The 23943-nt window shown below is 49.2% G+C and overlaps 1 protein-coding gene across 6 annotated transcripts in view; it reads left to right on the top strand.

The window, feature by feature from the left end:
* Positions 1-23943, top strand: part of Rps6ka2 (ribosomal protein S6 kinase A2) — a 263912-nt gene that overhangs the window by 151627 nt on the left and 88342 nt on the right. The window contains exon 1 of one of the 6 annotated variants that reach the window (XM_052750790.1): positions 18416-18538. The exons of the other annotated variants lie outside the window; for them this stretch is intronic. Within the exon in view, the coding sequence (XP_052606750.1) occupies positions 18431-18538 (108 nt within the window). The 5' untranslated portion in view covers positions 18416-18430. Of the gene's footprint in view, positions 1-18415; positions 18539-23943 lie in introns of those variants that run through there. 6 annotated transcript variants of the gene reach the window in all.

Here is a 23943-nt window from a genome sequence, read left to right as displayed (position 1 = left end):
CTGATCCACTTTTTCCTGGCCCTTTGCTCAGAGAGGGGCAATTGCTTCCCCAGGACTGCACATCTGTCCACTCCCCAGGACTGCACATCTGTCCATTCCCCAGGACTGCACATCTGTCTGCTCCCCAGGACTGCACATCTGTCCGCTCCCCAGGACTGCACATCTGTCCATTCCCCAGGACTGCACATCTGTCTGCTCCCCAGGACTGCACATCTGTCTGCTCCCCAGGACTGCACATCTGTCCACTCCCCAGGACTGCACATCTGTCCATTCCCCAGGACTGCACATCTGTCTGCTCCCCAGGACTGCACATCTGTCCGCTCCCCAGGACTGCACATCTGTCCACTCCCCAGGACTGCACATCTGTCCGCTCCCCAGGACTGCACATCTGTCCACTCCCCAGGACTGCACATCTGTCTGCTCCCCAGGACTGCACATCTGTCTGCTCCTAAGACTGCACATCTGTCCACTCCCCAGGACTGCAAATCTGTCCACTCCCCAGGACTGCACATCTGTTTGCTCCTAGGACTGCACATCTGTCTGCTCTCTTGGTCTTTGTGTTTCCCCTGCTCGGTATCATAAGTACTGATTCTTCCTTCGTTTGCGTTGGCTCTTCTGAGGATTTTATTTTATATATATATATATATATATATATATATTTTAAAGTAAATTTTGCTATGTGTACTTAAAGTCTAGAGAGTGGCATTATGTGGTACAAATAGATTACGGATAAGATTTTCAGTGAAGCATGTGAACACATGCAGGGTCTCATGTAGCACTTTGTCCTGTGGCCGTGGCTAGAGTGGCTGGTGTCTGCCACATTAACGTGAAGCTCACGTGCAGCTGTTTAAATACCTGTGCCTCCCAAGGGTTAGAGTTCTGCCATTTCAGGCCTGACTTGGATCCTCCAGGTCAGACGGGCTCAGCTCAGTCTTCAGGTGACCCAGCCCCAGTGTTCTTCATCTTTGGGTACTTGAAACCCTGAAATGGGATCTTCTTCCCCATAGATGGTATCTCAAGCCCTGCAGACTATTTGCCAAGCTGTAGGCTTGAGCAGTCCTCCTGCCTCAGCCTCTGGAGTAGCTCTGCTGTGGCAGGTTCGTGATCTGTCAAGTCTGCTGGTGTGCAAAGTAGCTAGTACTCTGGTTTTATCGGCAACTATTTCTGAGGTTTAAGCAGAAAGGAAAAACCATTACGAGTTTGCTCTAACCAGGAGGTCTGCATCATCCAGTTAGGGTTGCCAGTTCCAGACCTTAGGTTTTTGTCCGGCCTTGACTGACCCCATCCCACCAGTCTTCTTGTGTCTCAGTGGCCCCTCTCCCACCCAGCAAGCCAGTCCTGGGCTACTTTCCTCTAGCCTCTGTCCACATTGCCTGGGATGACCTCAGGTGACTTTAGTGTGTAAATCTTGTTTCCCCAACTGTATACAAATGTCTTTCCATCTCAGCGTGTTTTCAAGAGTTTGTTTTTATGTGACGTACTTAGAAGAGATTTCGAAAATGTCCTTAGCAAATACAGCTTGCATGGGTCTGAACATCCTGTGAGTCTTCATTCGAGGGCTGGAGTGCACTGTCAGTATTTCCGGAGATGTTGGAGATGTAGGTGATGTGGCCTCTTGCTACTGTAGGTCAGTGTGGGAGTCACTGCATAAGCTGGAAATGCAGCCTCTGTCCTCCATGCCTGAAACCGATGGGGATGCAAACACAGACCTAAGGGTCCAGTGGCTGCCTCAGTGGAGCATTTCCACAGGTTTCCGTGAGTTCCCCTCCCACGAGGAAGGTTGTTTGGGATTCTGGACATCGATTGTCAGGCTGGTTTATTTTCCATGTCTGCATGGGTGTGACATGCAGTGACTGAGGACTTATGTTCCCAGAGCTGTGGGCTTAGTCTTGAAGCTAATGGCACCCATTCTTGTGCTTCTGCACATGACCGGGAACTGGGTGGCAGACTGAACAGAGACCCAGGGTGCAGAGACCCGGGGTGCAGAGACCCGGGGTGCAGAGACCCGGGGTGCAGAGACCCAGGGTGCCTCCACTCTGCTTTTTGTTGAGTTGTGGAGCTGACATCTGCTCCACATTGGCTGCTCAGCCTCTGCTGGTGAAGGCGGAGATTGGCCCCAGGGCCAGTTTCTGTTACATTCTGACCATCTGTTTGCAGACAGCCTGGGGCAGGGACCACTGTTCCGTACAGCTCTGAAGAGAGTTGTGACCAGCCCAGAGTTCCTGATCTGGGTTGTGACTCACCGGGCTTTTCCTACACTCTGTTCTGCCGAGGGCCAAATCGCTCGCTGCCCCCCCATGGCCTGGGCCATCTCTCCTCTCCCAGCTTGAAGTCAGCCTAGGACACCCCACTCACTCCATAAGTGGCTGGTCCCACTGAGCCACTGTGACGGAGCAGCTTTGTGATGTTCCGGGGCCTGCTTTGGGTTTCTGCTGGTTCATTTATTTCTTGGGATGACCAGTCAGGGTGTTCTGACCTTCCCTTCAGAGGCAGGAACTGAGCACACATGGTGAGGGGCTTCCCTGTGTCACACGGGAGTGAATGACAAGGGTGAGAACAGATTTAGAGGACACATCTCCCTTGTGTCTATCAGAAGCAAATCTGAATCTCTTGTCTTTATTTTGCCCTCTTTGCTTCCTTTGCCCACACTGATGTGGAGCCTGGAAGACTGGAGGCTAACCACACATGCCCTGGCTAGGACATTTAGCCCTGTACTTTGTCCTGTTGGTGTTATGCCCAGGGATGGGCATAGTTACACATGAGCTTCAAAAGCAGATTCTGTAATTGGGTTGGCAGGAAACATATTGGGGCACCATGCTGATCAATACAGACCCGTGAGCCGTCCTCAGCCTGCCATGTTCCAAAAGAAAGGAACCACAATGGAGAAGTGACAGCGGCTGATGGTGTGAGGACCAAGTTCCGTCCCCATTGGGTTTCCCTGCCCGAGCCACATGCCTGGCTCAGTCTGCTCCTCTTCATAAAGTCCAGGCTGGACTTTGTTTTTCCACTCTACTGCAGGACAATTTGAGTGGAAAGAAAAATATGAGTCATGATCGTCTCTTGGAGCCCAAGCTTCAGAGATCCAAAGATTCCAAAGAGCTCCTGGTCATCCACACTAGGTGCTGGCACAGAGCTCCTGGTCGTCCATACTAGGTGCTGGCACAGAGCTCCTGGTCGTCCATACTAGGTGCTGGCACAGAGCTCCTGGTCGTCCATACTAGGTGCTGGCACAGAGCTCCTCCATGTGTTTCTCAGACATCTTGCTGTAAGGCTTTGATGTGCCAGGATCTTAAAATCGGTCCAGATTGAATCTTTAGTCAGTGTTGTTGGAAACCCAAAGTTCTGCCAAGTGATTCTGAGTTTCTGGACCAATATTGCGTTTCACACGGGTCATCTGTACACCCTCTGTGAGAAGTTGATCCCGTTGGGTTATTTCTAGGGTTGGCTTTTCAAACAACCTGTGTACCACAAACTTGGCGCAATAGCCTGTCCAGTTACGGTTGAACTTTACTTGGTATCAGTGTAACATAGCAGGACAGGGAAAGGTCACAGCGTAGGTCATAGTGAGCAGGTTGGGGCATGTGCCTAAGGCCTTGCAAGACTTCCAGGCACTGTTCCTTTAGCAGCGTCGCTTCATGGCGTGGTGCCCTAACATAGTTAGAAAATGTAGTTTAAAGTGTGATTTTCCCTGGCAGTGTCCACATCGCCACTGAGTGTGGTAAACAAATTACTACAAATGAGAGACTGAGGCCGGGCGGTGGTGGCGCACGCCTTTAATCCCAGCACTCGGGAGGCAGAGCCAGACAGATCTCTGTGAGTTCAAGGACAGCCTGGGCTACCAAGTGTGTTCCAGGAAGGGCACAAAACTACACAGAGAAACCCTGTCTCGAAAAACCAAAAACCAAAAACAAAAAACAAATAAACAAACAAAAAACAAATAAGAGACTGAGTGCTGAGGACTGGATTGTGTCCCCGACAGGTCATACGTTGAGGCACTGACGTCACAGGGCCTGCACAGAAGCAAGCCAAGGGAAAAGAGCTCACAGGCGTAGGGCCCCGAGTCTGGGACTGCTGACTAAATAAGAAGAGGACACAAGAGCTGCTCTCTACCATGTCGGGACTCGGTAGCTACTGTAAGCCAGGAAGAAGGCCCTTGCCAGGAATAAGCCTTGATCTGTGGTGTTTTTGTTCTGGTATCCAGAGCAGACTAAGTTCCAAAAACACCACGGCATTTTCATTTGTAGACCTGGCTTCGTGGCAGAGCTTCTAGTAAGATTTTTAGATAGACTTTAGGGATACATCTTTATTAGTCTTTAATTAGTGTCTCAGTCACCACTGGGTAATAAGATGACTATAAATGAACCGAACATATTGATGGTGCTTTGCTGTGTTCTAGGTTAGACAAGACGCATGTCGGCTTGTGGAAGTGGTGTGTGGGATCCAGTGAAGGTGCATGTTTCCTTCCAGCAGATCCGCTTTCAGACTGAGCAGTGTCTCCTACACCCAGTCAAACACATCTCCTGCCGCCAGAGATGGAGGTGGCAGAGTCTGTGTATGTGTGTCTGGCTTCTCGGAGCTGGATGGATGGCTTAGCTTTTGCTTCTCGGAACATTTCAGGAATGTTTCTCCTGTGCCCCCTCTGGGCAGTAGCGGAGCCTAGCTGTGACATCAGTCCCTCCTCATCTGTAGGTGAGAGACAGTGGGTAGTGCACATTGGCCTTGGAGGACCAGTCTCTCCTCCTGTGCCCCCTCTGGCCATCTTTTACGGTTGTTGGAGACTCCCGTGAGGTATTTAGTCTCTGAGCTTCACTGAGGTGAAGTGGATGAATCTTCCTCATACTCAGAATGGCAGTGCTAGTCTGGTGTCTGGCCACGGCTTCCTGCAGTGCTGGCCTCCCTGGTGTAGTGCATCCAGGACTGTCTGTGTACGCTGCAGCCAAGCATGACTCCTCAGCTGAGCTCACAAATAGCAGTTTTGATAGTTTCTAGCAACTAATTATCTATAATATGATACTCTGAAAAATACAAAAATATAGAATGAACTTATCCAAGTTGCTCTATCTTAGAATTGATAGTGGTATAATTGATAGTGGCATTTGTTATTTTGTTTTTCCAAGTTCAATTTCTATTTATACTTTAGTTTTGTTTTCCTCATGTGAATTTAAAAAAAGCAATCATCAACCAAATTAAGACAAATGAATTTTAAAGTAGGGAAAATGATGGAGGATCTACGTTACAGTGAGTTATTTTTCTTAAACATTCAAATAATTATTCACATTAAAGTACCCCAAATATCTAAGTTTGAAAACCAACTTGTTAGGACACTGAGGTATGGTCCACAGTTACTATGACAACGGTTCCTGCTCTCTGTCTCCCCTTGCTCTGTGATTTGGATGTGTGTAGCCATCCCTACAAAGACGCCCTGCTAGTTTGACTCTTGAATGCTCCCCAGAATTCACTTGGGAGGTGGTGGGATATTGAGGAGGTGGGCCGTGGGGACGTTTTAGGTCACTGATGAATTGTTCTTCAAGGGGTAGGTGGGACTCTGGTCCCTTTTTTGCGCTTACTCCTTTGTTTCGTGGGCTCATGAAGGCCACAGTCACTGTGTGTCCTTCTATAGGCCCCAAAAGTAGATTTGAGTGACGGTGAAGAATACAGGGGACAAAACGCCGTGAAGTCGCTTCTCTCGGGTATTTTGTCAAGTGACAGAAAGACAACTAGCGCGTCTGCAGGGCGTTCCTTCAACGCATCTGGCTTTTCCATCACAGTGGGATCAGAGAACTTGCTACTATCTTCATTTTTCGTGGTGTTTTACTGTAGGGAAAATAGTTACTTATTTAATTTTCCAGAGTAAGATGTATGCATTTGTTATGAATATGGTTTAAAACAACAGAACAAAACAAAAAAAAACTAGACCCATCATTGAGAGAGACCTTTCACAGGCCCAGGCACATTTAAGTCTGAAATGCAGTCTGTGCTTGTGAGCTCACCCACACCGGCTGACGAGAGTGCCAGCGGAGAGCATCTGGGAGCAGGAAGCATAGTGATGGGGGCTGAGGGCCAGCCACAGGGAAATCCTACACTGGCTCAAGAAGTTACACTGGGTTGGGTGTTGGACATTTCAAACAAAAAGGCTTTCCTTGAAAACACTTTATGTACTTGGAGGCCTCCTCCCAGGTCTCCTCACCGAGGCCGGGGCTCCTGGTCTTCAGCCTCCGGCTCTGGCCACTGGATCAGCAGTTTCCTGTGCCAACAGCTCCTCTTTAAACTGGTCTCTAAGCATTCCAACTCGCTGTCATCTGCATCTTGTCCTGGAGTTTGTGGAGAACATGGAGCCCCATGGGGACTGTCCTCACAAGTTGGTGGAGAGGAGGAGACATGCTGAGAAGGAGCCCCTCTTGTGTTCTTGGAGACACAGCAACCTGACTGTCGCACCCAGGAGGGTATGGTGCGGGTAGAACCCCCCACCCCAACCCAGCTCCAAGACCAGGGAGACCTACCTGGGCTTTTCCTAATGCGAAATAGCGTTGCGAGCGGAAGTGATCCTTGAGTGAATTCCTGGGCCATATGTGTACGAAAAAGGATTCCTAAATTTCTCAGCCCCCGTTTTTGGTAGTTCATTAAAAACCACTAGTTCCCTCGGGCTGGGGATGTAGCTCAGTCCTGTCTCTTGTGCAGCGTAAGCCGGCTGTGGTGGCCGGTAATCCCAGTCCTCAGGAAATGGAGGCAAGAAGACGAGAAGCTGAAGGTCATTGTTGGCTGCAGAGCAAATCCAGGGCCAGTGTAAGCTCCATAAGACCCTGTCAAAAAACCAACCAAACTAACAAAAAACACCCACAGGGTTAGGTTTTGTGTGCTTAATCTTCTAAAAAGTTAGCGTTGCCTCCTATATCCTCCCCATTCAGTACCACGTGATGTCTCTTCCCCTACCTCACCCCTGACCCCTTGAGCCTCTGACTTCTAATATTTCTAGTTGGGACATAGAACTGGGTCAGATAGAGGCAGGGAAGAGAAAAGAATCCTGAACGCTCTGTTTAGGTTAATTTCATCCCCAAATGTGCACAGCCTATGGGATCTCAGGTTTCTCCCAGCCTGTCAGATCTGAGCAGAGCACAGGGTAAGTCGAGGTGTGTTTCAGGGTGGGTTGTAGCTGTGTGCCTTGTATGGGGGACAGAGGTGTTTTTTTTTGTTTGTTTGTTTTGTTTTTGTTTTTTTTTTTTTTTAACTTTCCCACCTGTTTCTCCATTTGCCCTGGGTTTGGGGCATCCTTGGGTGGCTGTGACTCCACAGCCCAGTGACTTGGTACTGAGGGTGCATTGGTCATCAGGCAGGAAGGGCAGGGCCTGCCGGACTGGGGCCCCGACGGCAGCACTGCTAGGCTGCCCGGTGACTCACAGGAAGTCAGCTCTTAAGCCCTCTAAACACTGCGTAGTAAAGCTCTGGGATCCCTGCGCCACAGCCAGGACTCTGATGTAATGAAGCATCCCTGTTCTTTTTGGTTGAGACTCTTTGCAGATGACTTGGCATGTGTGTTGTTTGTATAATCATGAAAAGGGACACCTGTGAGTCCTCCTCTTAACCTGGCAATGGAGTTGTGAGCGCCGGACCCAAGAGAGGGAAAGGGAAGATAATGGTGAGACATGAGCCACACTTGCCTTAAATACCGCAGATCTGGTCTTTTCCTGCTGGTCGACTTCTCACATTGGAAAGGCCTGCTTCATTCTCCTAAGGTGTCTTGTAGCGTATCTCCATGGCTGATCTTACGTGTGCCAACTTCACACGACATGGTCTGTTCATCGTCTCCAAGGCAGTCTGGTACTCAGCAATATTTTAGTTAAAAATGCCTTCAAATAGAAACGTCTTAACTGGCCTGTACTGTGGTGACGTGTTTTTATAATCTCTGTGGCTTTGCCATCTTAGAGACTCCTGAAAGCATCTCATCCTTATGCATGCTTCTCTCTTACAGTTGGGCCGGCTTCTCCACAGAAAGCAGCCACCCTTCCTGGGAATGGCCTCAATCCTCTGCTGCCATGTTTTATAGTAACTTCTGATTTTACAGTGTTACTCAGAACATCTGAACAAAGAAAATAGGGAAAACAAAAAACAAAAAACCCCACATATCAGAACCAAATGGTTTGGACCAAACCATGTATGATTGCAGAGCCTCTGGCACTTATGGCCCATGGCCTGCCACGGGCTGATTAGGTTAACCATCCTCCTCTTGTGGTCCTGCTGCTTCCATATGCTATATACTGTCCTGTGTCGGGATAAGTGTTTTTTGACCTGGCTCTCTCACTAAATGGCGAGGGTGAAATGTGAAGGATTTTCGCTCTTCCTGTTGGGTTGGATAGGGTTTTGAATGTAGAATCTCATAAAATGCCATCCATTATGCCTCTTTCAGCTCCCGGGTCAGTCCTCACTGCCCTCTGTATTAACAGTGTTGGGAGTTCAGAGACCCCGACTCAGGACCAGTTTTTCACACCTTACTCTCTGGGTGGGGCATCAGAGTGTCAAGCTATTGTTTTGCAAAGCTGTATTGCTGTGGTCAGTAGAGTCTTTGAGTGTGTCTTTTCCCTGTGTGACTTCCCAGTGTTCAGCCTCACCATCTTTGTGCAAACACATCTGCTTCTGGTTTGCAGAAATGAAACGCGAGGTGCAGAATGGCTGGGTACTTGCCCAAGGCATCCTGCTCCCAACATGGGAGCCCCATCTGAATCCAGCCATCCACCACCCACATATGGGGCAGTTATACTCCTTTGAGCCAGGTTATGGAGGGAATTCTGTTTGTGACGGGTGAGGATTCTTGCAGATAAGTAGCAGAGGATTTCTCAGTTCTACCTGAAAGTTGTAAGAAGAAAGAAAGCTCCATCCACCTGTGCAGTCAGAATGTTGAGATGTTTTCAGAGGCAGAGAATGAGCGAAAGCAACACCAACCCCACTGTTGACCGTGGCTCTCTGCTGTGGCCTTTAGCTGGCGTCTCCACTAGAAAGCCCGGCTATTGGTTGTTGTATTAAGGCAACTCCCTGTAGTTAAAGGGGAGGTTTATTCTGTGGGGTAACTTACAAGTGAAGGGATAGGTTACAGGGTCCAGGAAAGGTGTAGTGCAGTCCAGCAGTGTTCTCTGGAGAACTCTGCTCGGTCTACCTCCAGCGTCCAGGATCCAGGAACCAGGAACCAAGAGAGCTGGCACATCCAGATCTTGGGTCTTAAGTGCTCCTGTCTCGGCCCCACCTCATAGTCGTGACAGTTACCGGAAGCCTCAGTGGGAGTAGTACTTCCAGGTCAAAGCTGGAACAGCTACCCACTACACCTGGCCTTTAACATGACAACAGAACTAAGTTGCTATGTGGGAGTGTTTATCGTCTTGGCAATTTGGACCCCACATAGAGGGTCTCAGAACACTGCCAGAGAGCTCTGTAGTCTTGGCCAGACCACCTAGCCTCTGTCTTTCACTGTAAAGACAGAAAGAAAAAAGTATGAATCATTGAAGTTATCCACAGGTTTATTTCCGTTGTCTTCATAGAGTGTGTGTGTTGAATATGTGTGGCACATGGGTGTGTATGTGCAACACTACACGCTCACATGCAAAGGCCAGAGCAGGATGTTGTGGGTCCTCTAGTCCTTTCCACCGACTATTGTGACAAGGTCTCTCACTGAGCTGGAAGCTTACTATCTGGGATAGGCTGGCTCACAATCTGCCTATCTTTGCCCCAGTGCTGGGGGTTCAGGCCTGTGCAGACATGCCAGGATTTTTACAGCCGTGGAGGATGCAAACTCAGGTCATCGTGCTTGTGGAGCAAGCTTTCTTACCCACTGAACCATCTCCTGGGCCCTGTCTTCATGATGTTAAAGTCTTCCGTGCAGCATGCTGTAAGAGGTTGTCCAGCCTCCAAACCCAGCCCTGTACTTAGAGCCTGGAATTTTGCACCTGGAGAGCCCACCATGGCAGTGCTGGTCCTCAGCGGAGAAGTTGATGCCAGCAGACCAGCCATAGGGTAGCACAGAGAGGTAGGTGTGTAAAGGAAGTCACTGCTAGATGCTGGCAAAAGTAGGGATACGCAGGTCCGTGGCAGTGTAGCTCTGCCCCGAAACCACCCTGTTCTCGCTGTGTTACCAAGATTCCCATCTTCGATGGAGTAGAAGTTTTGTTTTTCTATAGACTGAGTCCTGCTTTTCTAGTTGCTTGATGTGTTAGAATGGCTTTCTCTGTGTGTGGTTAAGATCTTCCTGCAGCCAGCATTGGTTGGTTAGTTGGGACAGTGAGAAGCGAGGCATGCGCTCCGTGTGAGGGGATATAGCCCGTGGCATCGGCCACATGGTGTGTCCTGGTCTTACTGAATGGAGCAGCTTTGGCAGGGCAGCTTTATCCCCAGACTATGAAGACTGAGAACCATTTAAAGTCGTAGTGGTATCTATGTAGGTCGTGCTGTCTTGAGTGACCTGCATGTGGGATGAAGGATGCTGCCTTCCTTGTCTTTGAACTCTAGACTAACCATTTATGTTAGCTTTTACTCTGTCTTGACCTTGGCAGAGTCCAGTGTGTCTTCCTACTTGGCTCATCTCTGACTGGAGTCTCACACTGTCAGGTCCCTAGGGCATGTCTTTGGTCATGATGAAAACATGAAAAGCACAGGAAGTGAGGACACACTGGAATGTGAGGGACATAGTCCACTAACAGGACACCATGGCATGTCCTGGGCACAGGCTGTGGAGGCCCAACACCTTTATCATCAGTTTTTATGGAACGGTTAATGTGCGTGTGGGAGACAGTGTATCAAAGACGAATCATGAGACTCTAAAGAAAATTAAACTCCTGGAAACCCTACCCTTGGGCACATGGATGTCATCTTGGGATGCTTTTGTTCTGTTTTCCAGTTTGTACCTGCACAGAAATTATCTAATAAAATTATTATAAATCCTAACATAGAATTCTATGTTCTTTTAAAAGAAACAGTATCATAAGCATGTTCCAATGCCATTAATTATCATAAGTGATCTTTCTTTTATGCAGGGGTATGCTGCACATGTTTAACTTATTTATGCTGTACAGAACATTTAGGATTTCCCTAATGTCTTCTCTCTAAAGAACACTGAGATGGATTCCTGGACAGCTATATATCCTTAGCTGTTTTGGAAACTCCTGAATTGTTCCAACATTGAGGCTTTTGATACAAGAGGACATACTACCTCCCGCACACCCCTGAGTTGAGGTCACACTGTCTTTTCTGTCAGGCAATCCTGTGCTGAAATTCAGCAAACACTGGGGACTTTTTTTTCCCCTGACATTTTGTCTAAGTAGATAGAGAAAAAAAATCTCGTCTATTTTATTTTACTTATTTCATTGCCGAATAAGTTACTTAAAAACCTATTTCTTGACTATATACTTTCATTACATGTAAACTATGCTCATTCCACTGACCACATTTTCTTTCGGGGGACAGGAACACACACACACACACACACATACACACACACACACACACACACACACACACACACACACACACACGCACACACCCCTCCTATTTACTTGTTTGTTTGAGTCAGGGTCTCAGTAAACTGGTCTGAAACTTGCCAAGCAGCCAGGCTGGCCTTAAACTTGCTGTCATCCTCCTGCCTCTTCCTCTGCGCCCCCAGTACTGTAATTACAGGTATGCGCCACTACCCCACCTTTCTTCTGTCCACTGTTGGTCTATGAACTTTTAAAGGGCCTTCTCTACACAAACCCGTGTTTCCCTCACAGTGACTTTTTTCCTGAGCTGGAAGCATCGATGTCTGCTCTGTGTGTTTCCTGGTCTTCCACGTTGGGTGCGAGTATTTTTCAGACTCACGAGAAGATATTTGGTGTCTAAGCTCGCCCGGTGATATGCTTGCTTTTCCATCCACCAGAGACAAAGGCAGCTCTCGTGACCAGATCTGACTGGCCCCCCATTGGCTCTGTGGTTTGGAGCCTTGGTCATGCATTGACCCTGCCCGCCTCTTGGTGGGCTGTGGCCTGGCCCCTCTTAACTGTCTGTATTTTCCTCCAATGGCTGTACCGTTCTCCAATACTTTATGTGAAGCTTAGAGACATTTTGCCATTTTTAATTTCTAAGGAAGAACTTAAAGTTTAGATGGAAACTGGAGTGAGTATGCGTTACCCTAGATGCCTTCCACTTGTCTGTCTGCATGCCTGTATCTACCACCTGTCACTCATCGTTTGGGTTTGCCTTTAGGTGATGTTTTCAATATTTGAACGTTTGCTGTTATATATTTAGGAGTGCATATTTAATATTTATCCCTTTCAATGTTTTATGGTTAATCTCACTGCATTGCTATTTTTGACATACAAGAGTAGAACTGATTTGTGCATAGTACTTAACATCAAGCCCTCTATTATTACATCTAATATTTATTTTGGCTTACACTGAATGTACAGGCACCACTGCCAAGCTGTGTTTGTGGTCTCACTGCCTTTCCTGTTTTACTTCCTTTTTTAGAGTTTGTTAAAGAAAAGTGTTGACTTAGTCCTCTTTGTAAGTCCTGTACTTTGGGGCTCCAGGGTCTGTGTTTTGGGGAGATAGTAGACACAGAAATGAAGGCACTGCTGCTGAGCTTATTTCTCACTGGGAAGCAGTGACAGGTGTCAGAGTGTCTCTGTGGAGTGTGTAGAGGAGCTGCCATGGAAAGGCACTCAGTGCCCTTGAGACCTGCCTGCCCTGAAGTATGTTGGATAGTGCTCATTCCCACGGGGCTTAGTACCTGGAGCCTCTAGAGTGAGTGGCCTAGGACCCACTGTCATGTGACTAGGCCATCAGGTACAGAGTGCTCAGTGTACTCCCCACTTGGCTTCTTGGTCTTGGTAGCTGAGTGGATGCATGCTCTGGGTCAGCCAATGAGGTAGAGCCTCATCCTCAATTTTATGTGTGTGATTTCATGAACTTCCTTCAAGTAATAATCAATACTTGGATTCTGAGCTCAAGACCTACTCAGTAAAAATTAACTTCCTTACATTGTGTTCATTGTGTGGGAGTGGAGTTAAAGGTACAGGGTAGGGACTTGCTCCTAGGATGGCAGAGTAGAATATATTTTAGATTTTCCCCAGAACTGTGTGGGGATATGTGAGGATCCTGTTTAGGGGAACAGCGGAGAACTGCTCTTGTGGGGACAAGAGCTGCTACTGTTGTTTCTGTAGAAGCATATGACAGATCTCAGGACAGAACTCACACTCATCCTAGCGCCATGGCAGCATCTAGAAGCTGGTCCAGCCGAACACAGGACCCACTCTTGGCAGATCTTCCCCGAGTGACCGGAAGACCGCATAAAGGAATGCCACCATTGTGTGCATGAGAAATCAGTGGTCACTGGGCCCAGAGAGGTAGACACCAGGGGCATGTGAGAAGGGAACCAGGAGCCAAGCACATGGTGCTCAGTGTTAGCCAGGGCCAGTCCTGACTACCCAGAAGGTTCTCCGATAGGAGATACACCGTGTTCAAGTGTAAAGGACACAGGCAAGAAGCTGAGTGAAGTAACAGATGCACTGTACCTGGAGGCCAACAGGGATTGTCACTTTACAGGAAAGCCCAGTGGCAGCCTCTCAGATCCTGGGGTCTCTGCCCTGAGAAGTGACTAAACCTATCACCTCTTCCCTGTTTCTCCATGTCCCTACTGTTAACTCTAGTCACCTGGCCTTCCTTTACATGTCTGGATCCTCTGGTCACCATCTCTTGGTTAGTCACTCATTTCTGGGGACCTGTGTGGAGGATGAGCATCAAGATGGCATTTAGATGGGGCTATAGAAGGATTGTGGACTTGCCTCAGACACACGCCAGAGGTGTGCTGAAGTGTAACCTTGAGTCATGCATTCTTTCTAGAACTTCACATTTGCCTCATTGGGTGAACCCATAGTTCACACTGTGCCCTGTTTTGCAGGTGGCAAGCTAGGCAAGTATTAGGAGCAGCTCAGCACCCTTAATGTTGTTCCAATTTACCTCAACATACATATAAGGCCAAGTGGCAAGATTGCTCTCATACTGTCCTGTTGCTGGTGGGCTGTGGTTCTGAGCTGGCTCTGGGATCCTTGGACTCACTGAGCTCAGAGCAAGGTGAGAGATATGCATCAGTCAGCTACAGTATGGGCAAGTGAGTGGCTTTGTAGGTACAGTGGCCAGCTGCGGTCTGTACTGTAGGTGGCTGAAGTATGTGCAGTGGCCGGCTGCAGTCTGTGCAGTAGGTGGCTGAGGTATGTGCAGTGGCCAGCTGCAGTCTGCAGTAGGTGGCTGAGGTATGTGCAGTGGCCAGCTGCAGTCTGTGCAGTAGATGGCTGAGCTGTGTGCAGTGGCCAGCTGCAGTCTGTGCAGTAGATGGCTGAGGTGTGTGCAGTGGCCAGCTGCAGTCTGTGCAGTAGATGGCTGAGGTGTGTGCAGTGGCCAGCTGCAGTCTGTGCAGTAGATGGCTGAGGTGTGTGCAGTGACCAGCTGCAGTCTGTACTGTAGGTGGCTGAGGTATGTTCAGTGGCCAGCTGCAGTCTGTACTGTAGATGGCTGAGGTACATGCTGTGGCCAGCTGCAGTCTGTGCAGTAGATGGCTGAGGTGCATGCTGTGGCCAGCTGCAGAGAGCAGCTGTAGTGCACTTAGTGGGAGGCTGCAGTGTGTGCATTTGGCAGCTGGGGTGTGTGCAGGGTGTGGCTAGTGAATCTTCCAATTCTACTTCCAAGGAGGGTGCAGTTCTGCCAAGGGCTGCAGGGTGGGATGGGGCAGACCTCCTTTCTTTAAAGGCATGGAAAGATTACAGGTAACAGGTGGGAACATGTGATGGACTGGACCCATGTGGTGAGGGTGAGCAGTGCACACTATTGAAGAAAAGCCATTCTGGCCAATCTGTGTAGCCGCAGACTAGACCTGGCTAGGAGTTACCTTCATCTAAGTACCATAAGTACCGTGCGTTCACTGTGCGCCTGGCTTGGATTCACCACCTCAGAACTTTGACCTCATCTGGGACAAAGCCTTCGGTGCCACCAGTGACGTTGTGAGGGTGATGGCAGACAGTCCCAGTTAGTTCCCATTGGCCCCTGGTCAGCAGTCGTGAGGCCACAGCATTGAAAATGGAGGGAGGCTTTGTGTGACGGAGCCTGGCACATGGTGCCCACGTGGTAACTGGTCCTTTTGGTATTGCTGTGTCGTAGGGTGAGCGTGCTTTCCAGAGGATGTTCTGAAACTGGCACTGATGTGGTCTCCTCCCAGAGTAGTTCAATCATAAAAAACTGGCCACACCTTGTTCCAGTGAGCTAGTGATAAAGCCTGGATGCTGGGTTCCTGGAGCCCAGCTAAGAGTGCTGACTGGGTGCTACCTGTACGTGTATCTACCACTTACATCGAGGTCAGCTCTGTGAGTTAACTACGTTAATCTGATTTTAAGTGATAGGTACCCTTTCCTGCCCAGTCCTATCCTGGGTTCTCCGTGTCTCTCCTGAGGATTCCCAGAACTGCCTGCCAGTTTTACACCCACATGGGGGAACAGTTTCGTTAGAATGTCCTCCTGGCTGTGTCCCTGCTGGCACCGATGGCTGCAGCAGCCCACAAGCTTTGTGTCTCCTGGACCAGTCCACAGTGTTCACGGATGCACGGGGTCCTGAGTGCTACATCCAGCTCTAGGTCCATGGGCTTGAAGGCTTTTCCTAGACACAGCCCGGTGGCCGGACCGTGATGGGCTCCTGCCTGGCTCTGGGCTAAGCCCCCAGCCCCCGAGGCCATGGAACTGGAGGCTACTAGAGAACACAAGTGTTCCAGGACAGGCTGTTACCTGTGAGATCTCAGCCCCACCTCCAGGAGGGTGGTGACGTGGTTGCGGGAGGTGTGCCAGGATGATTCCTGTGGGAAAGTCGCTCTCCAGCATGGGTAGTTCAGTGTCTAGGGAGAGTGAGTCTGCATCCTCTCAGGTGAGCGTGTTGACAGGCAGCTTGAGGGGGGCCACCGTGTCCCAGCATCCAGGCCTTTGTTTCCCTGGGAATGGATGAGCCAAAAGAAAATGTGTGTTGCTGGCTCCCGGGGGAAGCTGGGAAATGACAAAAGCATGTTGCAGAAGCCATCTCCCTTTCTTGCGACTGTCTTTCAGTTTAAACCGTGAACCTCTTTCCAGTTGGCTCAAGGATTTGGAATTCGTTGTGAATTCAGTTATCTGGGGTGGGGGTGGGGCACAGAGGTGCTGGCGTGAGGTGCCACCCTGGCAGGTGGCTGAGTGTGTTCAGTTCTAGCTTCCACTCTCCTCACAGGCAGGCTGCTGGGCCCAGCCTGGGGATCATTAATCTTTCATGATCTCCAGGCTAACTGTTAGCACAGATTTGCTGCTCAGATTAATTTTAGCATCAGAATAGTTGGCTTGCTTTAGCACATCCCCATTGTTTAAAACAATTTCGTAGGGTAGCCATAAAAGGTGCCTTTATTAAGATTTCTGTAGAAGACTCCTCCTTTTCTCTTTAATGTCAGAGGTTTGCTAAAGGGTCTTTTGAGAGGCATTAAAACTGAACCCATTGTTACACAAGACGCAGCGCCCGTGTGATCAAGCTGAGGTACTAACATGATGGGAAGAGATCTGTTCACCTCACATACACTCCACTGAGACTCAGCCTCAGCACATGACCCCTTGTCTGGCTGCTCTCACGGGGGTCCCCATGCCTTTGCTTTGGTTCTCCAGGCATATTCTAGGTACCCATCTTAACTCACCCCTACTCCTGGAAGTCTCCCATAACCTTTCAAGTTAAACTCTGAGGTCCGATTCACAAAGACATCCCAGAGCTTGGGGGTGTGTGTCCCTTTTACATCCATTATGGGAATTTTCTCTGGGTCAGCCAGCCTAACTTCACTGGGATGAGCCCCTTCGAGGTTCGTTCCTGAAATGTTGAGACCTCATGCATAGTATGTCTCCACCAGGGTGAGCTGGAGGCCGAGAACATGTTACCTCTGGGGACACCCAACAGCAGCCCAGGGTCAAGCTCTGAGGAGTGATTCAGCTGTGGCTAATAAGTAGTGCTGGTCATTGTCTTTGCCTCTGTCTGGTGCTGGACCACCAGACATGGACCACCCTGAGGGCAGGGACTGCAGCTTCTCATCTTCACCTCAGATGAGAAGGGATTTGTTGGCATCATTGTTTGTGCTGTGCACGCACTTTATGGACGTGCACACATGGGTGTGTGTGCATACACAGTCATGGCTCACAGTAGCTGTCCCATGCATTGGTAGCTTATCAGCGTCTCAGCCCTTCTCGCCGTGGGATCCTCATGAACTGCTTGGCCTCGTGAAATCACTGTGGTACTCAATTCAGATCTGCCCCCCTGAGCAGGCAGCCTCTTCTCTCAGAGTGCTCTGAGGACAAAGTGGCATGAGGTGTGCAGAATGCCATACCTGGTGCCAACACAGAAGTGTGGACACGTGCTGCTCTCCCACTCTCGGTTCTTGGAGGCATCCCCTTTCTGCACACATACCAATGGACTGAAGTCAGACACTTCTTTTGAGTTCTGACGCTTGGGGACAAGGTGGCTGCTGTGTCACTACTTTGTTGGTGACTTGAAAGCGAGGATTGAGGGGCTCATTTCTGGAAGTCACTTTTCCCAGGACCCCTCCCTTGGAAGACAATGAGGTCTTAAAATTTGGGGAGGCAGCCGGGTGGTGGTGGCGCACTCGGAAGGCAGAGGCAGGTGGATCTCTGTGAGTTCTAGGCCAGCCTGGTCTATAGAGCGAGTTCCGGGACAGTCACCAAAACTACACAGAGAAACCCTGTCTCGAAAAACAAAACAAACAAACAAACAAAAACAAGATTTGGGGAGGCAACACCAGCAAGGAGCCAAGAACACTGAGGACCAGTTTCTAGCCCAAGGCAGGCCGGTGGTTTCAGAAAGGCTGTGGAGGAAAGTGAAGGTGTTGAGGGACTGATTTGATTTCAGGGGAGGCATTGCTGAGACAAGAACAGGCTCACCTGCTTAGTGAGGGAGCGGGTGGGCAGGTAAGCTCCTTGCCTTGAGGGAGAGGGGAGGTGGGGGAGGGCGTGAGGGAGGTGGTGTGTCTGCAGTGAGGAGGAAACCAGGTAGGTGGGATAATGCAGCAGCCGGAGAGAGCAAGCCAGGGCTTTGGAGTTCCTGAATGTGCAGTTATCAAAGGGAGCTCAGGTCTTTGTCTTCTGGGGCTGGAAGAGGATCTGTAGACTATAAAGGTAGAAATGTATGTATCGGTTGGGGAGCATCCGATTGGTGTCCAGTTGTCTCCCAGTTCCCAAGGATGTGCCGGACTTTGGGGTTTGTGCGTGTACGTGAGTAACCACTCCCGGCTTGGATGAGACCACTCCCATCGTGGTTGTTGTTGTGGAATCGCGGGGTTATTTTTCTTGTGGGTGGGTCAGTTGAACTCTTTCCTCCAATTGAATGATGTCTACACTGGGCTGTGCTTGAGCCATGGAATATGAGTTGTCGAGCGTACCTGTTACAGCATGCTGGCCTGGGAAGTCGTCTGCCTAAGGGGGAAGAGCGAGGCCTTTGCAGAATCCATGGCCATCGACACTGCTATTATGTATGTAGTGAAGACTGGGGAAGTATGGTGCAGCTTCAGGGCCAGGACACTAGTGTTTCTATTCCTCGAGCATGTGTTTGGTGAGATGGAGCTAACCAGAGATATAGTTCATGCCCCAGGGGTGAGTGGGTTCCCTAGCATTTTCCTTCTAGAGAATTCTTGGATATGGCTGAAACCTAGGAAGCGATATATACCACACCACTTCAGCCGCCGACATCCCCTAGGCTTGCCTCTGTGAGAGGCATGATCCCCAGGCTGCTAGCACAGCTTGCTGCTCAGATGCATGAAGGGTGCTTCAGTCAACATGTGTTAATGCTTTTCATGTGGGTTCTGTTACGTGGAACTCACCAGGGCACTGTGGATAGCCTCCTAGAATAAGGACACTCAATCCAGACACTGTTTTTAAGAATTGTTCTAATTGATGAGAAAAACGGTAGCTCCCGATTCTCTCTTGGCTCTCATTTTTCTGTGTGTAGAGGATGGTTTGTGTTGTTTATCCTACTCATTGGCTGGTGTTGAGTGCCCCCCTCCCACTTCCTGAGTCTCCAGAATGAACCTGACAATCTTCATCCCTCGTCCCCATGAGGGGGCTTTGCTTCTTTCCATGCTGAGGGGCTGTCTGTGGAGAGGCAGTCTACTCCGTGCGATGACAACATGTGTGAGTAGTGTTGACTGGGAGATGATGCATGCATGAGTAGTGTTCACTGGCTGCCGGATGCCTTTCTCGGGAGAGGATGAAAACCATACAGACCAAGGAAAGTGAAAGTATGGGATGACCACAGCAGCAGCAGCAGCAGCCAGGGGTCTTTGGCTGGGAACGCAGAGCCTAGAGGGTACGGCCACAGATCTGCTGCTTCCTCATGGAGGTGAAGGGGGCTGCCCTTGTGGCATAGGGGCCAGGACAGAGCCACCTACTGCCGAGGTGCCTCTTTGGCTCTGTTGACTCAGAGCTTGGAAGGGGAGAGCAGCTTCTAAGGAGCTTGAAGCATCCCAGCAGGCCAGCTTCAGATGAGGAGTGTTCTAATAGTTCCTGGATGTAGAGAGAAAGACTCAGAAATTCTCTTCTTTCCCCAAGAATCCCGCACATGAGTGGAGCCCTGACCTCACTGTTTTCTCTGAGTTTGCTCCCTGAAAAGAGTCCCTTCTTGGCAACTGTCACATCCTAAGGACAGCCCATCACCCTTTATCTAGGAGTACTCTACCCTTTCCCCATGATCTTCTTAAAATATGCTCTCACTATAAGCAAGGCATCAGGGACTCTGCTGTAACATCACTGTATGTCTTAGTCACTGTTCTATTGCTGTGAAGAGACACCAAGACCAAGTTAGAAAGGAAAGCATTTAATTGGGGCTGGCTTACAGTTTCAGAGGTTTAGTCCATTATCATCCTGGCAGGACATGGCATGAAGGCAGACATGTTGCTGGAGGAGCTGAAAGTTCTGCATCCAGATCTACAGGCAGCAGGCAGGAGAGAGACACTGGGCATGTTGTGAGCATTTGAAATCCCAAAGCCCACCACGAGTGACACTCTTTCTCCAACGAGGCCACACCTCCTAAGCCCTGTCCAGTAACACTGCTCTCTAATAACCGAGTATTCAAATATATGAGCCTATGGGGGCCATTCTTATTCAAAACACCACACTGGAGGAAGGGCCGGTCTGGGGGAGAAGGAAGGATGCACTCACTCCATGGCAATGCTCTGTTCTCTTTTAGGGACAGGTCTTTTCTACTGCAAGGCAGGAGTATCCAGGACCAAGACAGAGGATCCCTTTCCTCATGCAAAACACACTACATCTGGGAGAGAGAAAGTGTGCTTAGGTGTGTGTTGGTGGTTCTAGTTGTCATGTACACTTGCAGCCTCCCCAAGTCAGGACACACACCCACAGTTGAGGAGAGGAGTTCCTGCCCTGTTGCTGTATGCCTCCAAACCCAGGAAACGGTAGAACTCTCAGCGGGCAGTTCAGATCAGCATCCTTACTGGATGAGTTTCAGTCTACATTATCTGGTATGAATAATTGTCTTTTTCATGTCCTAAAACCAGTGTCTCATGAAGGGTGGGCAGGGTGTGTGATCTTCACGTGGCACATGTATGTGGATTCACATGACTGAAATGTTTTGCCAAATCTCAAGCGAGGGTGGCTTTTAGCCACTTTCCCTCAAACTTAAAAAAAAAATGTATATATAATGAAAACAATGGCCTCAGAGTTATAGGAAGTTTCAACTCCCCTTACACTGTGGATAGAGAAGGTCTCCTAAGGGTGGTGAGGCCATGTGCATACCGACTCTGTAGTCTGTCTGGAGCTGGGTGTCCTACAAGGACCAGCATGTGGGTGTGACACATTCATCTTAAACCATCCCACAAAGTATCCCTTGATTTCTGTGCAGGTGCTTACAGAGTAGATGATGTGTGCCAGGCATTTGGCTGAATAGACAGTGGCACACTGGAGGATATACATGTGTGGGTGCACTATGTATCCTGTCCTGTGGAGGATCCCATGGACACTGGGATGGATGATGTGAACCCCAGTGTCTTCTGGGAGGATTGGCCAGGCCAGCTTATTCCTTCCAAACCATGTCCCAGGGTGCAAGGGAACATGGAGCTGGGGACCGGAATCCACCTGCCACAGGGAGGGTTGTGATTGGCCTTGCTGTAGATCTTTGGGTGCTGGGTGCTCCTGAGGAAGTGGAAATGTGATCTCGGGAGTAAACTGTGTTGTGAGGCTGAAAGGAAGGCCGCTCCGCGTAAAGGGATCTGTCCAGTTTATCGCCTGTCTTGACAGCCTTCATCTGTGCTTGTCGCCGGAAGCCTGTAATTTTTGGCGTGTGTGGGCTTCAGTAAATATCTTCGTGCTACTTGAGTCTTCCTTTTGTGCCAGGTTCCCGGTTCTGACAGCTCTGCAGACCCAGCGCTGATAGATAATAGCACCATGTTGGCAGGGAGGGGTACTGGAAAGCTTGGAGCTAAATCCATTTTTTTTTCTTTTCACAAAGTATTTCATAATCTTTTAAAAATGTGGAATAGCTTAGTTGACAACCACAAAAAGGAAACAAAGAAGAGATGGAGGGATGGGGGAGGGGCGGGGAGAAGAAAGGAAGAGAAAGGGAGGGGAGTCATCTAGTGGATTCCTTTTCATGAGGTTTCTGTCCCAAAGTTTTCATCAGTTTCAGAAAAAGGAGAGACCACACCCTGCTGCAATCATTTACGCTTAATTCTGAAGTCGGTAGCTCGTTTGGTCTGGATTCTGATTGTGGGAGTCAGTGAAAGTTGTATGGTAGGGGTCACACCTTCTCTGGCGCTTTCTTCTCCTCAAGGATTCCGAAGAATATCTACTTCCAGCAGGAAGCTGAAATCACGGCTGACCGAGGCCAGAGATGGAGGACAGAGCCCTTTCACGGCCTGTCACAGGGAACTGCGTCTCATGAGGCCTCCTTCAGAGATTTCACAGGCAGGGTACAGACCCAGCAACCACTTGCAGAAGTGACTAGCCCTCTGGGTTAGTGTTACTAACTGCAGGGAAAACTGAATTCTTCATGTGCTTATCTAGGAAGCCAGCAAAGTGAACACACTTGTGTACATGAATACATGCAATAGATGCATCACACTTGATTCAGAGGTCTGTGATTGGCACTGGGCCCTAACTTTATTAGTATTTTGTTGATGTGTATGGATGTGTATGGAGCACATACGGGAGTGCTCTCAGCAGACAGAAGAGTGTGTCACTCTGCTGGAGCTGGAGAGATGGGAGCTGAACTCTGGTCCTCTAGAACAGCAGTAGTCATTCTGAACTGCTGAGCCGTCTCTCTGGCCCATATGATGTTACTTTTAAAGACTTTTTTTTTTTTTTGTCAGTTTTCAGTAGATTGACACCAAGCCCACCTCAACCTGCCTTCTCCTATGAACATGTTGGCACCCTGGAGAAGAGTGCACAGCTGTCCTTATTGCATGGATTTCATGAACCGACTCTCACCATGCACCTTGTTGAAAACTCTGTCCCTGCATCCAAAGGGGTCTTGTATGTCACGTATTAAGACTCCCGTATATCTAGGACCAGCAGACTGTTCTTTTCCACCTATTATTCTTTGCATCCAGAAACTATTAGTCTCTATCCATTTTTTCCCTTGCACCTGTTTATCTAATCTGATTTGTTTTCAAAACACAGACTTAGTTTCGCCTAAACTTGAGATTTAATTTCAGTATAGCTGGATGTGATGGTGGTAGGTGAGCCTTGGGAATTCATACAGATATTTGGGGGAGGTGGCTTTGTGGCATCTGGTTTTCTTGTCTAGAGAGAGACAACTGATCATCTTGATTAGTTTTACATTTCTAGAGGAGAAATTTAGAAAACAGAGAGGGAATTAATTGCTCATGGCACCATCAGTTAGTATATGGTATTTACACAGTAGCATACCCATAGGACTTCCAGATGGACTGAGGGGCAGAGAAGTCTTACTGGACTCAGATGTCCCAAAGGGAGACAGGTTCTGAGTCCTTAAGGGGCCATGTGTTTGAGGGCAACCCAGCTTCCACCCTGCGGATACTGTCCGTGGGAAGGAGGCCCCGCAAACGTGGAGCTCCACCCACCAGCCATGCTCATCATTCCAGCTTGCAGAGTCCCATTTTCATACAGTATGTTCCATGAAACTACAGCAGTCCATGGAGTGGAAAGGGCTGGAGACTGTGAGGCGAGGGTAGAGCTTTCACTTAAAAACAAAGAAACAGAGGAGAAAACAGCTAAGGGGAAGATGCATGCCACCTTAGGAACCCAAGTCAGCAGGGCAGGGAGAAGGGGTGGGAGGCTTGGGGGGGGGGGACGGGACAGGACAGGACACAAGAGGTCACACTTGTTTCTGGGATCGTCCCTCCTCCAACTGCTCTTCAGCTATTGCTGCCGTATTGTGAAAATCACAAATGTAGTTCTCAGGTGGCTTGTGTGACTTCTTTTTGAAGATCAAGTCCCAGGCAACCGTCTCAGCCTGTCTTCTGTCTTACTGTCCTGGGTGTGTGCTTGGCCTCTCGGACTACTTTCATGGACCCAGTTACTTTCTTCAGTAGGAGAAGGTGAAGGTTACTCTCCAAGGTGGCTGAGAAAAGAGGGCTTGGTGATGTGTCTGAACTTCCCATTCCTCTGGGGACCCTGCACACTCAGTTACATATTACATGGGATGTCCACTGCGAGCATCAGCGGGGATGGAAGAGATCCCAGGTCCGAGAAGGACTTCCTGTGTGTTTCCCCTGCCTGCATTCAGTCTGTCTGGTGTTTCATCTGCATCTTTGCCTTTGATTCTCTTCTTCCTGCTCCTGGTTTCTCTTCTCCCCGTGATTCTGTGGCAGACTTGGTCATCCTTGACCCTTCCCAGTATCGTTTCTTGTTGACCTTAGTCACACTGCTCAGCAAAGCCGTGCTG

This window comes from Peromyscus californicus, unplaced genomic scaffold (assembly GCF_007827085.1).
Source record: "Peromyscus californicus insignis strain IS unplaced genomic scaffold, ASM782708v3 Scaffold_22__1_contigs__length_63687245, whole genome shotgun sequence".
In the NCBI taxonomy this organism is placed as follows: domain Eukaryota; kingdom Metazoa; phylum Chordata; class Mammalia; order Rodentia; family Cricetidae; genus Peromyscus; species Peromyscus californicus.
The sequence above is the reverse complement of the archived record's forward strand: the minus strand, read 5'-3'. Positions and strand labels throughout refer to the sequence as shown.